Consider the following 15,855-nt stretch of genomic DNA (forward strand, 5'->3'; position numbering starts at 1 on the left):
CAGGCGGGTCCATCCGTCCCTGGAGGTTACCTCGCCACCGAAGTAGGGGAGCTGTCGGTCAAGGGACTGCTGCGACTCAGACCCAAGCCCGGTTGTATGCGACCCTGCGAGAAGTTTAACTTGTGGGCCAGCCTCTGTCTGTGAGGCTATGTTGCAGCCAAGCTAGCGCATAGAAGCGGTCTGCACGTGCTTGCTGGCTGGGCTGGGGGGACCACTGGACATAGATTTTCCAGCCTATCGTCTAGCCTGGCAGTTAATTGTAGATCTCCAGAGAGAAAAACAAAAAAGGTGTAAGGAAGGAGAAAAATGCTAGGACCATTGATCCCAGGTCCTTACTCCTGACTAGACAAATAAAAACTGATTACCTAGAGCAGAGAGGGGTGTTATATACCAAGCTGAGGAAGGCCCATGAGCGTAGCCAGGTGCTTTTTCCTGGCTAGTCCTACTCCTTGAGGAGGCAATATAACCCACTAGTTATGATTTATAACCAACAGGAGCTGCCGGTCGCCTTCCCTTCCTCCTTGGACTCATGTGACAGTGCCTTGTCTATAATATTAACTGCAATTTTCCTCTCTCCCCTTCTTCCATTTACTCTGGACGTATGCCAGCTCAGACCTGTTGACAATATTGCTCATGTTTTTATTTTAATGTTTCACTTTTAGCGCCCATTCAGACTGGCGCGACACGACTTTGTGGGGCGACCTGTGAAGTCGCGGTGCACAGCATGCACCGCGACCTCTGCGCGACTTGCACGGACTACATATAATTGAAGTCAATGCAAGTCGCCACCAGGTCGCCCCAAAGTAGTACAGGACCCTTTTTCTAAGTCGGAGCGACTTGTGTCGCTCCTATTAGAACGGGTCCTGTACTATTCAATGGCGAGCGACCGACCGCGACTTGTCAGGCGACCAAGTCGCCTGACAAGTCGCGCTAGTGTGAATGGACCCTTATGCACTTTTTTTTTTTTTTTTTGAATATTTAGCATTTATTAAAGCACACTGCTTATATTGCTTCTTCAGTTGGCTAGACCCAAAGCTAAAACAATGACAACACAGTGCGTGTACGGGGTGTGGGAAGAAAGAAGGACATGCACAGCCAAAGTCAGCAGGCACGAGCAAGGGCTTTAATTCGGCTACGTCAGTTCACGAATAGCGAACGTGTGAATTCCACATAGTCGTACGCAGAGGGCAACTCGCGGCCCTTACTGTCCATATATGGTTTCATGTGTGAGATGCAGTAATCTGCCTGTTCACGTGTCAGGTTCTGATAGAGTTCTTCTTTTGTAACGTATGGTTTCTGATTGGCTGGAGCCGCAATGAAGTCACTCCCGCGCATGCGGTCACGGGGCTCGGGGTCGACGGTCACCGCACGAGCGTTCCTTCAGAGCACATGCGCCAGTGATGTCGCTGGCTGCATGCAAAGTAAATATCTCCTAAACGGTACATGTTTAGGAGATAGTTACAGTACCTATAGGCAAGCCTTAATATAGGCTTACCTATAGGTAAAAGTTACAGAGGAGGGTTTACTTCCTCTTTAATATGTTTCTCGCCGAACTGTTTGCACTGGGAATATGTGACAAACTGAACGAAAAAAGTCCGAAAATGTGTTCGAACGATTTTTTCCTGCTAGTGTATGGCCAGCTTAAGAGTGTTGGATGGAATGTAAGCATCGGTAAGATCACACAGCCCATATCAGCCCATTTATCACCACAGCTCCTTCTACCTGAGGGAATGCCGTCCAGCCGGTCATAACACGTGACAGCGCCCACAAACACCGCTAGGTGATAGGCTGAGCTCGCCCTACCCCTTGTGTGCCTGCCCCCCGTCGGCGACCAATCACATTGTTTGTGCTCTATCCCCGCCCCGTGCGCGTTGTTTAGCCTGTGTGAGTGGAAACATGGCGGCGTTCAGAGCGGTAGCAGGGACTGGGAACCGGCTCACTCGTTGTGTGCTCAGCTGGGCTCGTACTAACCTACAATGTTCCACGAGATCGGTAGCACACTTCACCTTCCAACCGGATCCCGAGCCCAGCGAATATGGTGAGACAGGCAGCGGTGTGTGTGACATTGTCAGGGTGACTGATTGGCTGCTGGGGGTGACATTGTTTACTAGACGCACAGAAAGTGTGTAGCTTTATTATAGCAATGATGGTGAGATAGGTGACCTCCCCCAGCACAGAGATCAGGGTGTGTGCAGTATTCTGTACACAGATCATAGTATTAGGCTGGAATCACATACTGTACATAAGGGCTCATTCACACCTGCGCTCTTTCTGTGTTGCGCTAACATGCGTGTTTTAATTCCTATTTTTACACCTGTATTGCAGTAAGCGTAGTAACCTCTTGTTGCCCATGTAACACATAAATGTGGTGGCAAAGGGGTGGGCTTAAAGGCCGGTTCAGGCTAGTGCAATGTAAGACTTCGCATGTGATTCGCACACATTGATGTGCAGATCACATGCTGTCTGTGCGATGCCATTTCAGGCATTCAAATCGTATGGCTGAAATCGCATCACATTTGCACCAAACTGGTACAAGACCCCTTTTTTTTTTTTGTCCCCGCTGGAATCGGATTACATGAGTGTTCACACCTATGCCATCCGATTCCTGCGATCTGCAAAGCAATCTGGGGGTGTCACTAACTTTACATTGACACTCCCAGTGAGTCACAGATCCCAGTGTAAACCACTGTACGATGCGGGAACCGGCACTGAATCGCAGCAGGGTTTCCGGCATCGCACCAGTGTGAACCGGGACTTAGAGGCGTTCCAGCGACCTGTGGTAAAAATAAAAGTCAGCAGCTACAAAAAATGTAGCTGCTGACTTTTAAAAAAACGCCACTCACCTGTTCCAGGATAAATCGGTGAGCTCACCCCGGTCGGTCTCTGCCTTTGGTTCCTGGTGCTGGCATCTTCACCATGGGCACCTGGCTGTGCATGCGCAAGTTGCATTGCGCTGTGCATCATGAATTGTGGATGCAGCCTTTTGGAACCTGTCTGTGTCCCAGAAGACTGCAGGAGGAAGGAGAACTTCTGTTGTCGAGCGGCGCTCGGATCTGAAGTGGGTATCTGTCAACGTGTGCCTGTGTGTATGTCAGACATGCATGCTGGAAAACCAGCAGCCGACCGACTCCCGATCAGGGCTCTCAGACAATGGCAGAGAGCGCTGATCAGAGTGCTGTCCCCGGAGCTGTACTCCTGTCAGATAACAATAGCTCAGCGGGGAGATCGCTATACTAACGTTGCATAATTAGTATAGTGACTTCGTCCGGAGCCGACAGTGTTGTTTTTTTTTCCTCAAACCTGCTGGGTTGAATGGAAAAAGACAAAAAGTGTGTACCAGGCTTTACACTCACATGGTACATATGTGCATTGCTGGTGGGACCAGCTTCTAATCATGTGACCACTATGACACCAATCACAGTCACATTATCAGCCAATCTATCATCCCACAGATGGACAGAACTTTATAAAAGGGAGGCAGGAATGGGAATGGGTTCAAATAAATGGGTTGCGAATACACCAAAACGACAAAAACAAAAAAATAAAAAGTCAGATATGCACTGTTTTGAAGCATGCCACAGCACATAGCGGTGCATTACCGTGTGCTGCTACACATGTGTACCCTTTGTGCATTGGGGCACCATGCACATACACAGTGTGTGTTAACCTCCCTGGCGCTATGATTATTTCAGATTTTAGGTGCTGAAAGCGGTACCATTATTTTGCACAGAAATGTGTTCTGTACATTTTAAAACTCACCTTCCCCTGCGATTCCCCCGCTGTCCTCCCCCCGCCGTCCTCCCGCTGTGTGCTTGGCCAATGCCGGCACCTGTCTTCAGGTTCCCTTCCCTGCGAGCGTTGCGATGCAGGGGGTGGAACCGGTGGCAAATTTAAAAAATTTAAATACACAAATGACATGATACAAAGCTGTGACCCTAACCAATTATACTGTATCATGTCATTTCACCACAGAATTGCACCTGGTGTCTTTTCCAGTGCCCTGCCTGTGCTTTTCCAGTACTTTGTGCCTGGAAGATTGAGAACGACCATGGCGTCCAAAAAGTGTTCTTTTTTTGCGCAAAAAGCGCTTTTAGACGAACTGGAAAACAGCGACAGCGAAACTGAGTTGCTTGAAGAACTGAGCGATAGCGATTCATGGGAAAATTCATCATCAGGTACGGAAAGGGACGACAGCGACGATTCTGATGTCTCTTTCTGGCACATAGCTTGTGGAATTTGGGAAGTATATCAAATGATTCTTCATAATTTCCAACGGAGCTATGTGCCAGAAAGAGACATCAGAATCGTCGCTGTCGTCACTTTCCATACCGGATGAGGAATTTTCCCACGAATCACTATCGCTCAGTTCTTCAAGTAACTCAGTTTCGCTGTTGCCGTTTTCCAGTTCGTCTAAAAGCGCTTTTGCGCAAAAAAAAAATGCTTTTTGGACGCCGTGGTCGTTCAAAATTTTCCAGGCACAAAGCACTGGAAAAGCACAAGCAGGACACTCGAAAAGCCACAAGGTGAAATCCTGTGGTGAAATGGCATGATACAGTGTAATCCGTTAAGATCACAGCTTTGTATCATGTCATTTGTGTTTTTACACTTTTTTGAATTTGCCGCCAGTTCCTCCCCCCCCCCCCCCCCCACGTCGCAACGCTCGCAGGAGGGAACCGAAAGGCAAGTGTCTGCAATCGGCCGTGCACAGAGCAGGGAGAGAGTGTGAGGATGGCGGGGGATTGCTGGGAAGGTGAGTAACATTGTGGGGTAATCCTGAGTGTGGCTCTGGGTTACCGCTTTTGGTATAGCAAATTAACCCCAAGCCACACTTGGGAATACCGCCAGGGAGGTTAAAGGTAGATCTGCGCGATTCTGGATAAAATGAGAATCACAATTTTTTTGCTTAGAATAAAGATCCCGATTCTCTCCCGATTCTTGTAATATCATCTTTTACATTATACAAAGAAATTGGGCTAACTTTACTGTTAAGTTTTTTTTTTTTTTTTTAAATGAAAGTGTATTTCCCCCCCCCCCCAAAAAAAAAATGTTTGAAAGACCCTTATCCGAGCATGCAGCCCGGCAGGTCAGGAAAGGGGAGGGTACGAGCGAGCGGCCCCACCCCCCCTGGACCATACCAAGGGGGGGGGGTGTGGGTGCTTTGGGGCAGGGGGGGCTCTGCACCCCCCACCTCAAAGCACCTTGCCCCATGTTGATGAGAACAAGGGCCTCATCCCCACAACACTGGCCGGTGGTTGTGGGGGTCTGCGGGCAGGGGGCTCATCGGAATCTGGAAGCCCCCTTTAACAAGGGGGCCCCCCAGATCCCGGACCCCCTCCCTATGTGAATGGGTATGGGGTACACTGTACCCCTACCCATTCACCCCATAAAAGTCAATGTGTGTAAATAACGACAGGAGACGTTTTGGAAAGTTTAATAAAAATCTTCATCTGGTCTTCTCCCTCTCCGGTCTTCTGCTCTTTTGCTGTCCTCTCTTCTTGTCTTCTGCCCACGTCTCCGGTGATTATGCCGGTCTCCGGTCTCTGGTATGGTATGGTCTGGTATGGTCCAGGGGGGGTGGGGCTGCTCGCTCGTCCCCTCCCCTTTCCTGGCCTGCCGGGCTACATGCTCGGATAAGGGCCTGGTTTAGAACCTGGGGGGGAACCCCACTCTGTTTTTTTTCCCCATTTTGGCGTGTTCCCCCCTCAAGATTCTCACAGCGCAAGTCGGATCATCCTGATCCGACTTGTGATGCGACTTCCATTCAAATCAATAGGCTCCCATAGGGAACCATTGATTTTGAATGGAAGAAAAAAAAACGTATAACGTGGCTTAACGCACGTTAAGCCACGTTATGCAGCCTTTAGCAGCGTCAGACGTTTTTACAGCTTGACGCTGCAGCTCCAGAACTCCTAAAAGCTCTATGCGTGCATGAGGCCATAGAATAACATGGATGGGCGTTCTGCAGCTGCAAAAAAAACGTCTGACGCTGCTAACAGCAGCTCCAAAAACGTCCAGTGTGCATGAGGCCTAATGCCCCGTACACACGTGCAGATTATCTGCAGACTTTTGTCTGCAGACTCACCTTTTCTATGTAGTGCAAGGGCCTGCCAGATTGCATACAAATTGAAAGTGTTTAGGTTTGACCTCATATTATATGGTTTTGGTAAGTCTGCAGACAAAAGTCTGCAGATAATCTGCACGTGTGTATGGGGCATAAGTCTCCATTCACACTACCGCGACTTGTCAGCCTGACAAGTCGTGGTCCATCGCGGTCCATGCAGTGCTACAGGACCCATTCTAATAGGAGCGACACAAGTAGCTCCGACTTAGAAAAAGGGTCCTGTACTACTTCGGAGCGACTTGCATAGACATTCATTATATGAAGTCCGTGCAAGTCGCGGTGCACGCGACTTCACAGGTCGCCCCAGAGTCGTGCCGCTTCAGTGTGAATGCGTTCTAAGTGAGCAGAGAACAGCTCTAAGAATCTAGGACATGCAGTTTTTTAAATCGTGAGGGTGGGGGGGGGGCTGAATCAAGATTTTTTTTTTTTTTTTTTTACGATTTATTGTGCAGCTCTAGTTAAAGGATAAGTTCACTTAAAAAAATATTTTTTTGCAGGTAAAAAGTGTGCATTTATTATTTTTGTGGTACAGGAGCCTGTAAAGAATTGCACCAGTGATCAGCAGATTGCTGGTGCAATGCAGATCTCCTGAAGATACGAGAAAGCCGATACATTCTGACAGGAACACTCAAACTACCACAGCGCCATTGTAGTTCATTGAAAACTACAGGCTGACAGCTGCAAAGGTCTAGTCTGCTTTTACGGTGCGGGAGGGGGGGGGGATGCATTCATTACATGTTATACCCTGAATATGGGTGCAACATGTTATGAAAGGTGAACTTCTCCTTTAACGTACACATTACCACAATGCAGCGGTGTGAATAGGGCCCATTCACAATGTAAAACTGCAATGCTTGCAGCTACAATCCATGTGCACATAGATCTAATGTTTATAAATAAGTGGTGTTCACATCTCTGCTGTTTTGCAGCACGATTTGGAATATATACCATTTTATTAAAAATTTTTTTGGGGGGGGACTGCGACATTACTGCGGACAGATTGGACCCTTGACTGACATTTTAGACACTTTTTTGTGGGTACCAGTGACATTACTACAGTAATCAGTGCTATAAATATGCACTGTTACTGTAAAAATGACACTGGCAGGGAAGGGGTTAACTTTATTGGTGATCAAGGGGTTAAGTGTGTCCCTAGGGGCGTGTTTATAACTGTTAGGGGGGCGTGGCTAGTGAAGTAATCACAGAGACATACGATCCTACATATCAGGATCGCATAGCCTCTGTCATTACATCAGGGAGAATGACAGACGGCTGTGTTTACATCAGCCGTCTGTCTTTCTCCCACTCCTGCGGGAGATCGCGAGTGGCCGGCGGACATCAGAGCCGCCGGTCACACGGCGCTGGCTAGGCAGGGAATGAGCGGGGGCGGGAGCGTGCCGCCGGTGGTGCGAGCTCGCCCCCTACAGGCTCTTTGGCAAGCGACGTAGTACTACGTCACTTTGCCTGTAAGTGGCTGCGTGCCGCAGTAAATATACAGGAGGCTGTCGGCACTTGTCCCCAAAAAGTGTAATATAGTGTCCAAATTGTCTGCCGCAATATTGCAGTCCTGCTATAGGTTGCTGATTGCCGCCATTTTAAATTTTTTTTTAAATTGGATGTGTTTTATAGCAGAAAGTAAAAAAAAAATTATTTATTTTTTTTTTCGACATTGTCGGTCTTTTTTTGTTTATATCGCAAAAGAAAAAAACTTGCAGAGGTGATCAAATACCACCAAAAGAAAGCTCTATTTGTGGGGAAAAAAGGACATAAATGGTATTTGGGTACAGCATTGCAAGACCACACATTTGTCAGTTAAAGTAATACAGTGTTGTATCGCAAAAAATGGCCTGGTCATGTAGGGGGGTAAACCTGAAGATCAAGTGGTTAAAGGAGAGGTATGGCCAAAGTTTTTTCTTTCTGGCTATGTTTCTCTGGTAATTCACAGGACTGCACTTAGTTCTGCATTCCTGTGATCTGTATTCAGCTGACAGCTGGCTAAAGTCTGCTGTCGGCTGACGTCACTCAGTCAGTCCAAACTCTCGCAGGATCCCGACTTGAATGTCGGGATCCACCTAGGTTCCTTATCAGCAGCTGGCTCAGCCTCTCAACGAGCTGCTGGGAGACTGAGCCAGCTCCTCCCTCCCCCTGCAGAGCAGTGAGCACTGGAGGGTCAGATCAGAAAGACGGTAACTGACAGTCACCAGCTTTCTGCTCTCTGAAGTTCGAGAACTAAGCAATCAGCGGTCTTTGATCGCTCAGTACTCAGTCTTAAAGGTAGCAGAGACCTGAATACATTACAACATTCTTTGAAAATCACAAAAAAAGTAACTAAATTGCAGAGGCATAGGTGTGAATGGACCCTTACATATATTGTACAATCACATCAGTTTCTGCCCTGAAGGAGCTTACAGTTCTCTATCCCACATATGGGGCCATTTTATTCAGGGAAGAGACCAGGGTGGTTGAGATTTGAACCAACGACCCTAGTGCTGCCAGTCAGAGGTGCTAACATCTATGCTACCCATGTGTTGACTTGCTTTTTAGCGTGTTCTCATTCAATAAAAATGTAAATAAAAACTGCCCCTATAAAAGTGAAAATGTAAATCCTCACCTCTTGCTAAATGTTGTTCCTGCAAGTGTCGATCTCCTGTCCTGCCTGTGATACTTTTTGGTACCTCCCCTTTGGCCTCCATGTCACCACCGTTTCCTGTAGTGATAGAGAGGTCAGCAGGGGGAACGAAGGTTGACTTTTCAGGAAGTGTCAGTTTCTGCAGAAATGTCACCATGCTGGTCCTCTTTATTGGAGCAGCATTTGGCGACGAGAGGTAAGGATTTTTTTTTTTTCTAAGCAATTTGCATTCTCAAATTGCTTACAGGGCCACATTAAAGTCCAGCTCAAGTCAAAATCTTTACAGCTTATAAAGGGCCCATTCCAGGGAGATCTCATATGTGAATTGTGACATCTCATGAAATTTTGAGAAAAAAAAATCTCTCTTCCCCCCCCCCCCCCCCCCCATTCTTCTTCCTTTTTTTTTTTTTTGTTCTCCCTACACCTGATGTTTATTGCCACATGTGAAAGGAGGGCCAATAAGATTTTAGAAACCATGCCAGATCTTCTTGTACTGTGCATGCACAAGATCTAATGTATGGGCTAGCTCAGGGAAAAAGAAAGAATAAGCAAGTTATGATGATGCGTTTTTTTTTTTTTTTTTTTTGGGGGGATGTGGGAAGCAGAGCATGGGCAGGACAGACCAGTGGCAGTGTGCAAAATAATTAAAATGGAAGCCTGCTATACGATTAATTTACTATAGAGTTGTCATTTGTGCTGGTGGTTATATTATGGGCCGAGATCCTTAAAGAGGAAGTAAACCCTCCTCTGCAACTTGTACCTATAGGTAAGCCTATGATGAGGCTTACCTATAGGTACTGTAAATATCTCCTAAACATGCACCGTTTGGGAGATATTTAGCTTGCATGCAGCCAGTGACATGACTGGCTCATGCGCTCTGAATGAACGGCCGCTCGTCCTGTTCCTTCAGAGCCAAGTGCCGTGAAAGTTGGCTCCCACGCGCATGTGCGGGAGTGACGTCACCGCCGCTCCAGCCAATCAGATGGCCGGATGCCGCAAAGCCGGAAGAAGAGCGACCGAACATGTCGCCAGTGAGGGAGGTGAGCGAGCTGCACTGCGGAGCTTCGTTTTAAGGTAAGTATTTCATAATGAGCTAGGATGCGATGCATACTAGCTCATTATGTGTTTGTCTTTCAGGTGTTTTTTTTAATTTTTTTTATTCATTCTGAGGTTTACAACCTCTTTGTGTTACTAAACCCATGTAAAAAACTATACATTTGTGTATTACATGCTGTTCATACTCATAAGATTCGTTTTTAGTATTCTGAAAAAAAACCTGGTTGATCCTGCTGCTCTCTATCTCCACCTTCTGTTCATATCCCCTATTCAGCTGTGTGCAGAGACGGAGCTGTCAGAGCCCGGACCGCTGGTTCGTTTTCATCCGATCCGATCCTCCAGATGGATGGAAAATAGGGTTTCCATCCTTCCAAATTTCACAGACTGGATCGGATAGCAGTCAGTGTCAGCGGAAATGTCTCCACTGACATCCGCTGCTCCACAGGGCCTTAAAAACTGACAGGCGGACTGGATCGGAAAGCCTGTGTGAAAGGGGCCTTATTGTCAAAGTTTCATTGAACAAGTTGATGTTAGATGCTGATTGGCTACCATGCACAGCTGCAACAGATTTTGCACTCTTCAGTTTTATTATCTCAAACCCATAGTGTAGATGGGACAGGAATGAAGGTATTTCTCGCCAGTTTGCACTTATGGAAAAAAAAATATACACACTGATAGGGTTTTGGCACTCTATCAAAAATAAAAAATAAATAGTAGTGGCTTCAGATATATTGGCTATGCTGTTAATATTGAAGGTCTTCTTCTTTTTTTTTTTTTTAAGGCCCCTTTCACACAGGCGGACTGTTCAGATCCGCCTGTTCGGTTTTTTTTTGGCGGATCAGAACGGTCCCCCCCCATGCATTCCTATGGGGCATCGGATGTCAGCGGATGTCCGCTGACATCCGACCCGATCCGTCAAATCTGGACAGATGGAAACCCTATTTTCCATCCGTCCAGCGGATCGGATTGGATGGGATCGGATGAGAACGGGTCGGTCCGTTCCCATCCAATTTCCCCCATAGAGATGCACGGGGAACTGACAGCTGTGTCTATGCACACAGCGCAGAGACACAGCTGTCATCCTTCTGCTCAGCGGGGGATCGGCGGATCGATTCCCCCGCTGAGAAAAAGCGGAGTCCCTTTGACGGACACAGTGTGTGAAAGAGCCCTTATGGTCCTTTTACACAGGCTGTCGGATCTGGTCTGCCTGTCCGTATTTCAGGTGGACCTCATTGGACCCTCCAGTCTCCTCCTATGGAGCGGCAGACACTTTATCTGCTGACCTGCCGCCATCCGATCCTGCTGGTAAAAATCAGATGGATGGTGGTCCTATATTCCATCCATCTGGCAGTTTGGATGGAAACGGACAGGCGGTCCTTTTCCATCTTATTTCCCCATAGAGGAGAGCAGGACTGTGTCCGTATCCGCTGTGCATAGGGAGCAGCGAAATCCATTACACGGAGGCGCCCATGTGAAAGGACCCTTAGGCCACTTTCACACAATCTGGTTCGTCAGGCGGACTCCGTTTATCTCAGCGGGGGATCGATTCCCCCGCTGAGCAGGGGGATGGCAGCTGTGTCTCCGCTCTGTGTGCGGAGACACAGCTGTCGGGTTTCCAGCCATCCAGATTTGACGGATCAGATGTCAGCGGACATGTCTCCGCTGACATCCGATGCCCTATAGAGATACATGAGGCATCTGTTCAGATCCGCCAAAAAAAAAAAAACGGACAGGCGGATCTGAACGGTCCACCTGTGGGAAAGGGGCCTATATGTATTACTTGGAGAAATACATTGAGTGCTTAGAAAATGATATTATGTACATTGGCTAATTTTGATTCTGGTTTGAGTTCTCCTTTAATGATTCCGGTATGGCATCTACTCCCTGTAACCTCGTAATAATTAAAAAGATTATGTGCAAACACAATCATTATGATCCCTCTCCTCCCTTCACTTTTCTCCATTAAACATATTGTGGGCACTTTGGAAGATCTACATTTTAATTTTGTATTTTGCCTACATTTTTTTTTAAACTCCCAAAAGTATCTGCTCTTTTGAAAAAGCTGTGTTCCAGGCTCTCCAGTTGGCGGTTCCTATACCTGTATCTATTCTTTATATGTAATTTCATGATTGGCAAGTTAAAAACCTATACAAAGGTATGTGGTGTTGTTTCCCATTGTGTGTACCAAATAGCGGTGACAACAAACTTTATTGACAAGACAAATGGCACTAATCCACCACCTGCAAAACTAAGTATGTATTGCAGGATATGACAGCATAGGAGTTAACTGGTGAAAATTATCTTGTCTATTTTTTTTTTTTTTTAAATATATAGAAACTTAAAAATCAGTTCTCGGTACATCTTTTTATGCTTGAATTTTCTCTTCAGCCATGCACATAGTACCTGCAGATTGAAGCATCCAGCAGCGTAGTGAAGGTAACAAGGCCTGGTAATTTCCTGTGTCACAGTGACACGCGTTGAACAAGTTAAACTGCTTTTATGAGGAGCTAGGTTACCAAGACCTTGTTCTATCAAGTTTCTGAGCCAGTGATAAGACATTAGTAGTAGTTGCAAATGTTTAAACATTTGGAATGCCATCAGCTGCGTATGCTTTTGTATGTGGGGACAAATAAATGTTTTCACACACTTGTCTGAGTATTATATTTTATAGATTGTAATGGCTGTTTTATTACATTGGTAATATTGTTTTTGCTCCTGAAGTCGGAAAGGTTACAAGAATGATTTAGCTGACATTGCTTTAGTATGCAAGGCCTGCTTATTCTTTAGAAACTGGCTTCTGGTGAGATCCTAGAAATGCTGAAGATCCCGAATTCCGTAAGAAGATGGTTCTGAATTGTGCTGGGATATCTGTCCCTGAGACATCAGAGCATGACTGGAGGGGATGGATATTATTAGGGCAGGAAGACGCAGGCCGCAGTAAAAACTTGACAAAGATTCTAACCTTTCCACACTAAAGGCGGTCCCCAGGTTACAAACATCCGACTTGCAAACGGAGAGAGACAACAGGAAGTGAGGAGAAATCTCCCCCCTAGGAAGAGAAATTCACTCCTATTAGCCCCCGTTCAGATTAGGTCGCTCCGACTTAAAGCGGAGTTCCACCCTAGTTGTACATTTTTTAATAAAAATACCCCCGGGACAGTCAGGGCTAGCACATTCCACAATGGCTAGCCTCTGATCTGTCCCGGGTTGCACTTACCTTTCAGGAGAAATACTTACCTTGAAATTGTCTTCTCCAGCGCTGCCATCTCGGGTGTGGGCAGCTTGAAGCCAGCGCGATCCTCTTCCGCGTCCTCTTCGGTCCTCTTCCTCCTTCTTCGGTCCCACGATGCACTGCACCGGCCCCGACGTCACTTCCGGGTCGCGCGCGTCATCCCTCCACAGCTTCTGGGCATGCCCAGAAGCTGTTTAGAAGGGAATGACGCGCGCGCCGCGGAACTGACGTCGGGGCCGGTGCAGGCGCAATGATTCCTGGGAGCGATGACGTTCAGCTCCCAGGAATCATTGCAAAAGCCAGGAAGTGACGAATCGCCGTGGCCGCCGAGGGGAGGAAGAAGGAAGTAAGGTGAGTATATTTTCTCTAAAAGGTAAGTGAAAAAAAAAAAAAATTGCGATTATCCATTTTGTTTTTCAGGTGACCGGGAGCGAGAAGATGGAGGTAAGTATAAATTTCGGGTGGAACTCCGCTTTAAGCTGGATACACACTATCCAACTTTTGTGGTTAGATTTCCTTCAGATTTCCCTTTTCTATGTAGTGCAAGGACCTGCCAGATTGCATACAAATTGAAAGTGTTTAGGTTTGACCTCATATTATATGGTTTTGGTAAGTCAAAAGGAAAAAGTCTTCAGAAAATCTTATAGTGTGTATGGCCCATTAGGGGGCGACCTGTGAAGTCGCGTGCAGCACGACTTCGGCGCAACTTGCACGGACTTCATAGCATGAATGTCTATGCAAGTCGCCTCCAGGTCGCCCCGAAGTAGTACAGGACCCTTTTTCTAAGTCGGAGCGACTTGTGTCACTCCTATTAGAATGGGTCCTGTACTACACAGTGGGAGCGTGAGGACCGCGACTTGTCAGGCTGACAAGTCGGATGAATGTGAATGGACTCTAAGAGTTCTCAATGGAAAAAGGTGTCTCCACTGAAGCTTTATCTCCAATCCTTGTTTCCACAACAACCCAAAATGTTCAACATCCAGTTGACATAGGGACAGAAAGTGAGGTGACATCTTCTGAACAGGGGTACAGACAGCAAAACACATTTTACAGGGGTGGTAACCCTTCCCTATGCTATCCAAAAAAAAGTAAAAATTATTTTTTTGGCTGGAGCTAAACTTAAAAAATGTACCTGTTCCAGCTTGCAAACAAATTTGATGTAAGGACAAACCTACAGTCCCTCTCGTTTGTAGCCCGGGGGCCGCCTGTATTCTTAAGGGGGAAAAAAGATTTTGTTCTCCTCTCCAGTGCAGAGATTTCCTATGACATCCTGTCATTAGGACAGCAAGTAAATTGAAGGGTCCCAGACAGAGATAGAAATCTGATAGATTCTAAGCCTCCACCACTATACAAAGAATATGTTCTGTCCCTATTGGGAGAGATCTCTTATCACTTCATGTGACACCTTTTCTCTGGGATAGCAAGTGATATCCCACAGACAGAGCAAAGGAGGGTTATACCTCCATTCTGCTATCTGAAGCAGAACAAAAGCTTTGGGTTTGTTTATGCTAGACTCTATGATGGGCACATTTAAACACGCATGGTTCACAGAAGCACATCTACAGTACAGTAAGTGTGCACATTTTGCACAGACTGCATTGCACTGTTCTGTGATCTACATCTTGGTTGCATTAAAGGGATATTAAAGGCTTTTTTAAAAATAATAAAGGGTATACTTCTCTGCTCTGTGCAGTGGTTTTGCAAAGAGCAGTCAAGATTCTTCTTGGGTCCCCTGCTGGTGCTCCTGAGCCACCTGTGTGTGTCCATAAGACATACAGAACATGACTCATCCCCACTCCCTCCTCGCTGCCTGTGATTGACAGCAATCTCCCACTGCTGTGCCTCAGCCAATGAGGATGGAGAGACCCAGGAGAGACACTGCTCTCATGCACATCTCTGGCTCAAAATGGGGCTTAGGTAAATATTGGGTGGTTGTGAGGGGAGCAGGAAAGCAAAAATCTTAAAGTGGAGCTCCACTCAAAGGGGGAAACTCCGCTTATCTGATTCCCTTTGCTGCCACATTTGGAACCTTGGTATTGTTATTGTTTTTTTACCGATATTGTTTTTTTTTACCGCCGATACCGATATTTTGATCATCGGATATTGGTATCCGGCGATATTGGCCAATATTTTCGGACATAAAAAAAAAAAAAACCTTAATCTGCCTTCCCTTCTATCTCCTATAAACTACACAAACACCTCCTGTGTATATAGCGCTGGTGAGGGGGAAGTGTTTGTAGTCCAAATGAAGAGAGCAGGCTGCTTCTACAGTGCATTTTAATACTACATTTTAGCTTTAAAATGCATAAAAATTAAAATCATCCTTGATTTTACCACCTACAGCAAGCATTGGACAACATACTACTCACCAAGAGTTGTCCTCACATCTGGACAAAGTATATTGGTGACTTTCACATATTGACCTATTGGTGGCATTAATTCCAAGTAGCATTTTCTCAGTTGGTATGTTATTTTATTTTTTTCCTTTACAGGTCCAACACAGAAAATGAATCTTTTCCAGTCTGTACAAAGTGCATTGGACAATACCCTATCCAGAGATCCAACAGCAGGTACATTTTTTTTTTTTTTTTTTTTTAAGATGTGAAATGTGGCATGGTTAAGTAGCAGATGCATTAGTGTTAAAGGCGAAGTCCACTTTTTGGAGCGTGCTACACATCACACCCATATATAGGGTGTAAAATGCTCCAAGCATTCCCCTCTCCCTATGACAGCCGTCAGGGGATCCTCTCTTCGCACCCGTTGTCAGATTTCAAAAACAGCGCGTTTGTGCGGTTTTGCTCCCACATAGCCGCATCA

The 15,855-nt window shown here is 46.3% G+C and overlaps 1 protein-coding gene across 1 annotated transcript in view; it reads left to right on the forward strand.

Annotated features, from left to right (window-relative positions):
• The first annotated feature begins 1,865 nt into the window (after positions 1-1,865).
• The window catches only part of BCKDHB (branched chain keto acid dehydrogenase E1 subunit beta), a 312,830-nt gene continuing 298,840 nt past the window's right edge, over positions 1,866-15,855 (forward strand). Inside the window, exons 1-2 of the mRNA XM_082250082.1 lie at positions 1,866-2,038; positions 15,531-15,608. Of these exons, the coding sequence (XP_082106208.1) occupies positions 1,897-2,038; positions 15,531-15,608 (220 nt within the window). The 5' untranslated portion in view covers positions 1,866-1,896. The remainder of the gene's footprint in view (positions 2,039-15,530; positions 15,609-15,855) is intronic.

The sequence above is a fragment of the Pelophylax lessonae genome, assembly GCF_965119305.1.
Source record: "Pelophylax lessonae genome assembly, chromosome: 3".
NCBI classification, from domain to species: domain Eukaryota; kingdom Metazoa; phylum Chordata; class Amphibia; order Anura; family Ranidae; genus Pelophylax; species Pelophylax lessonae.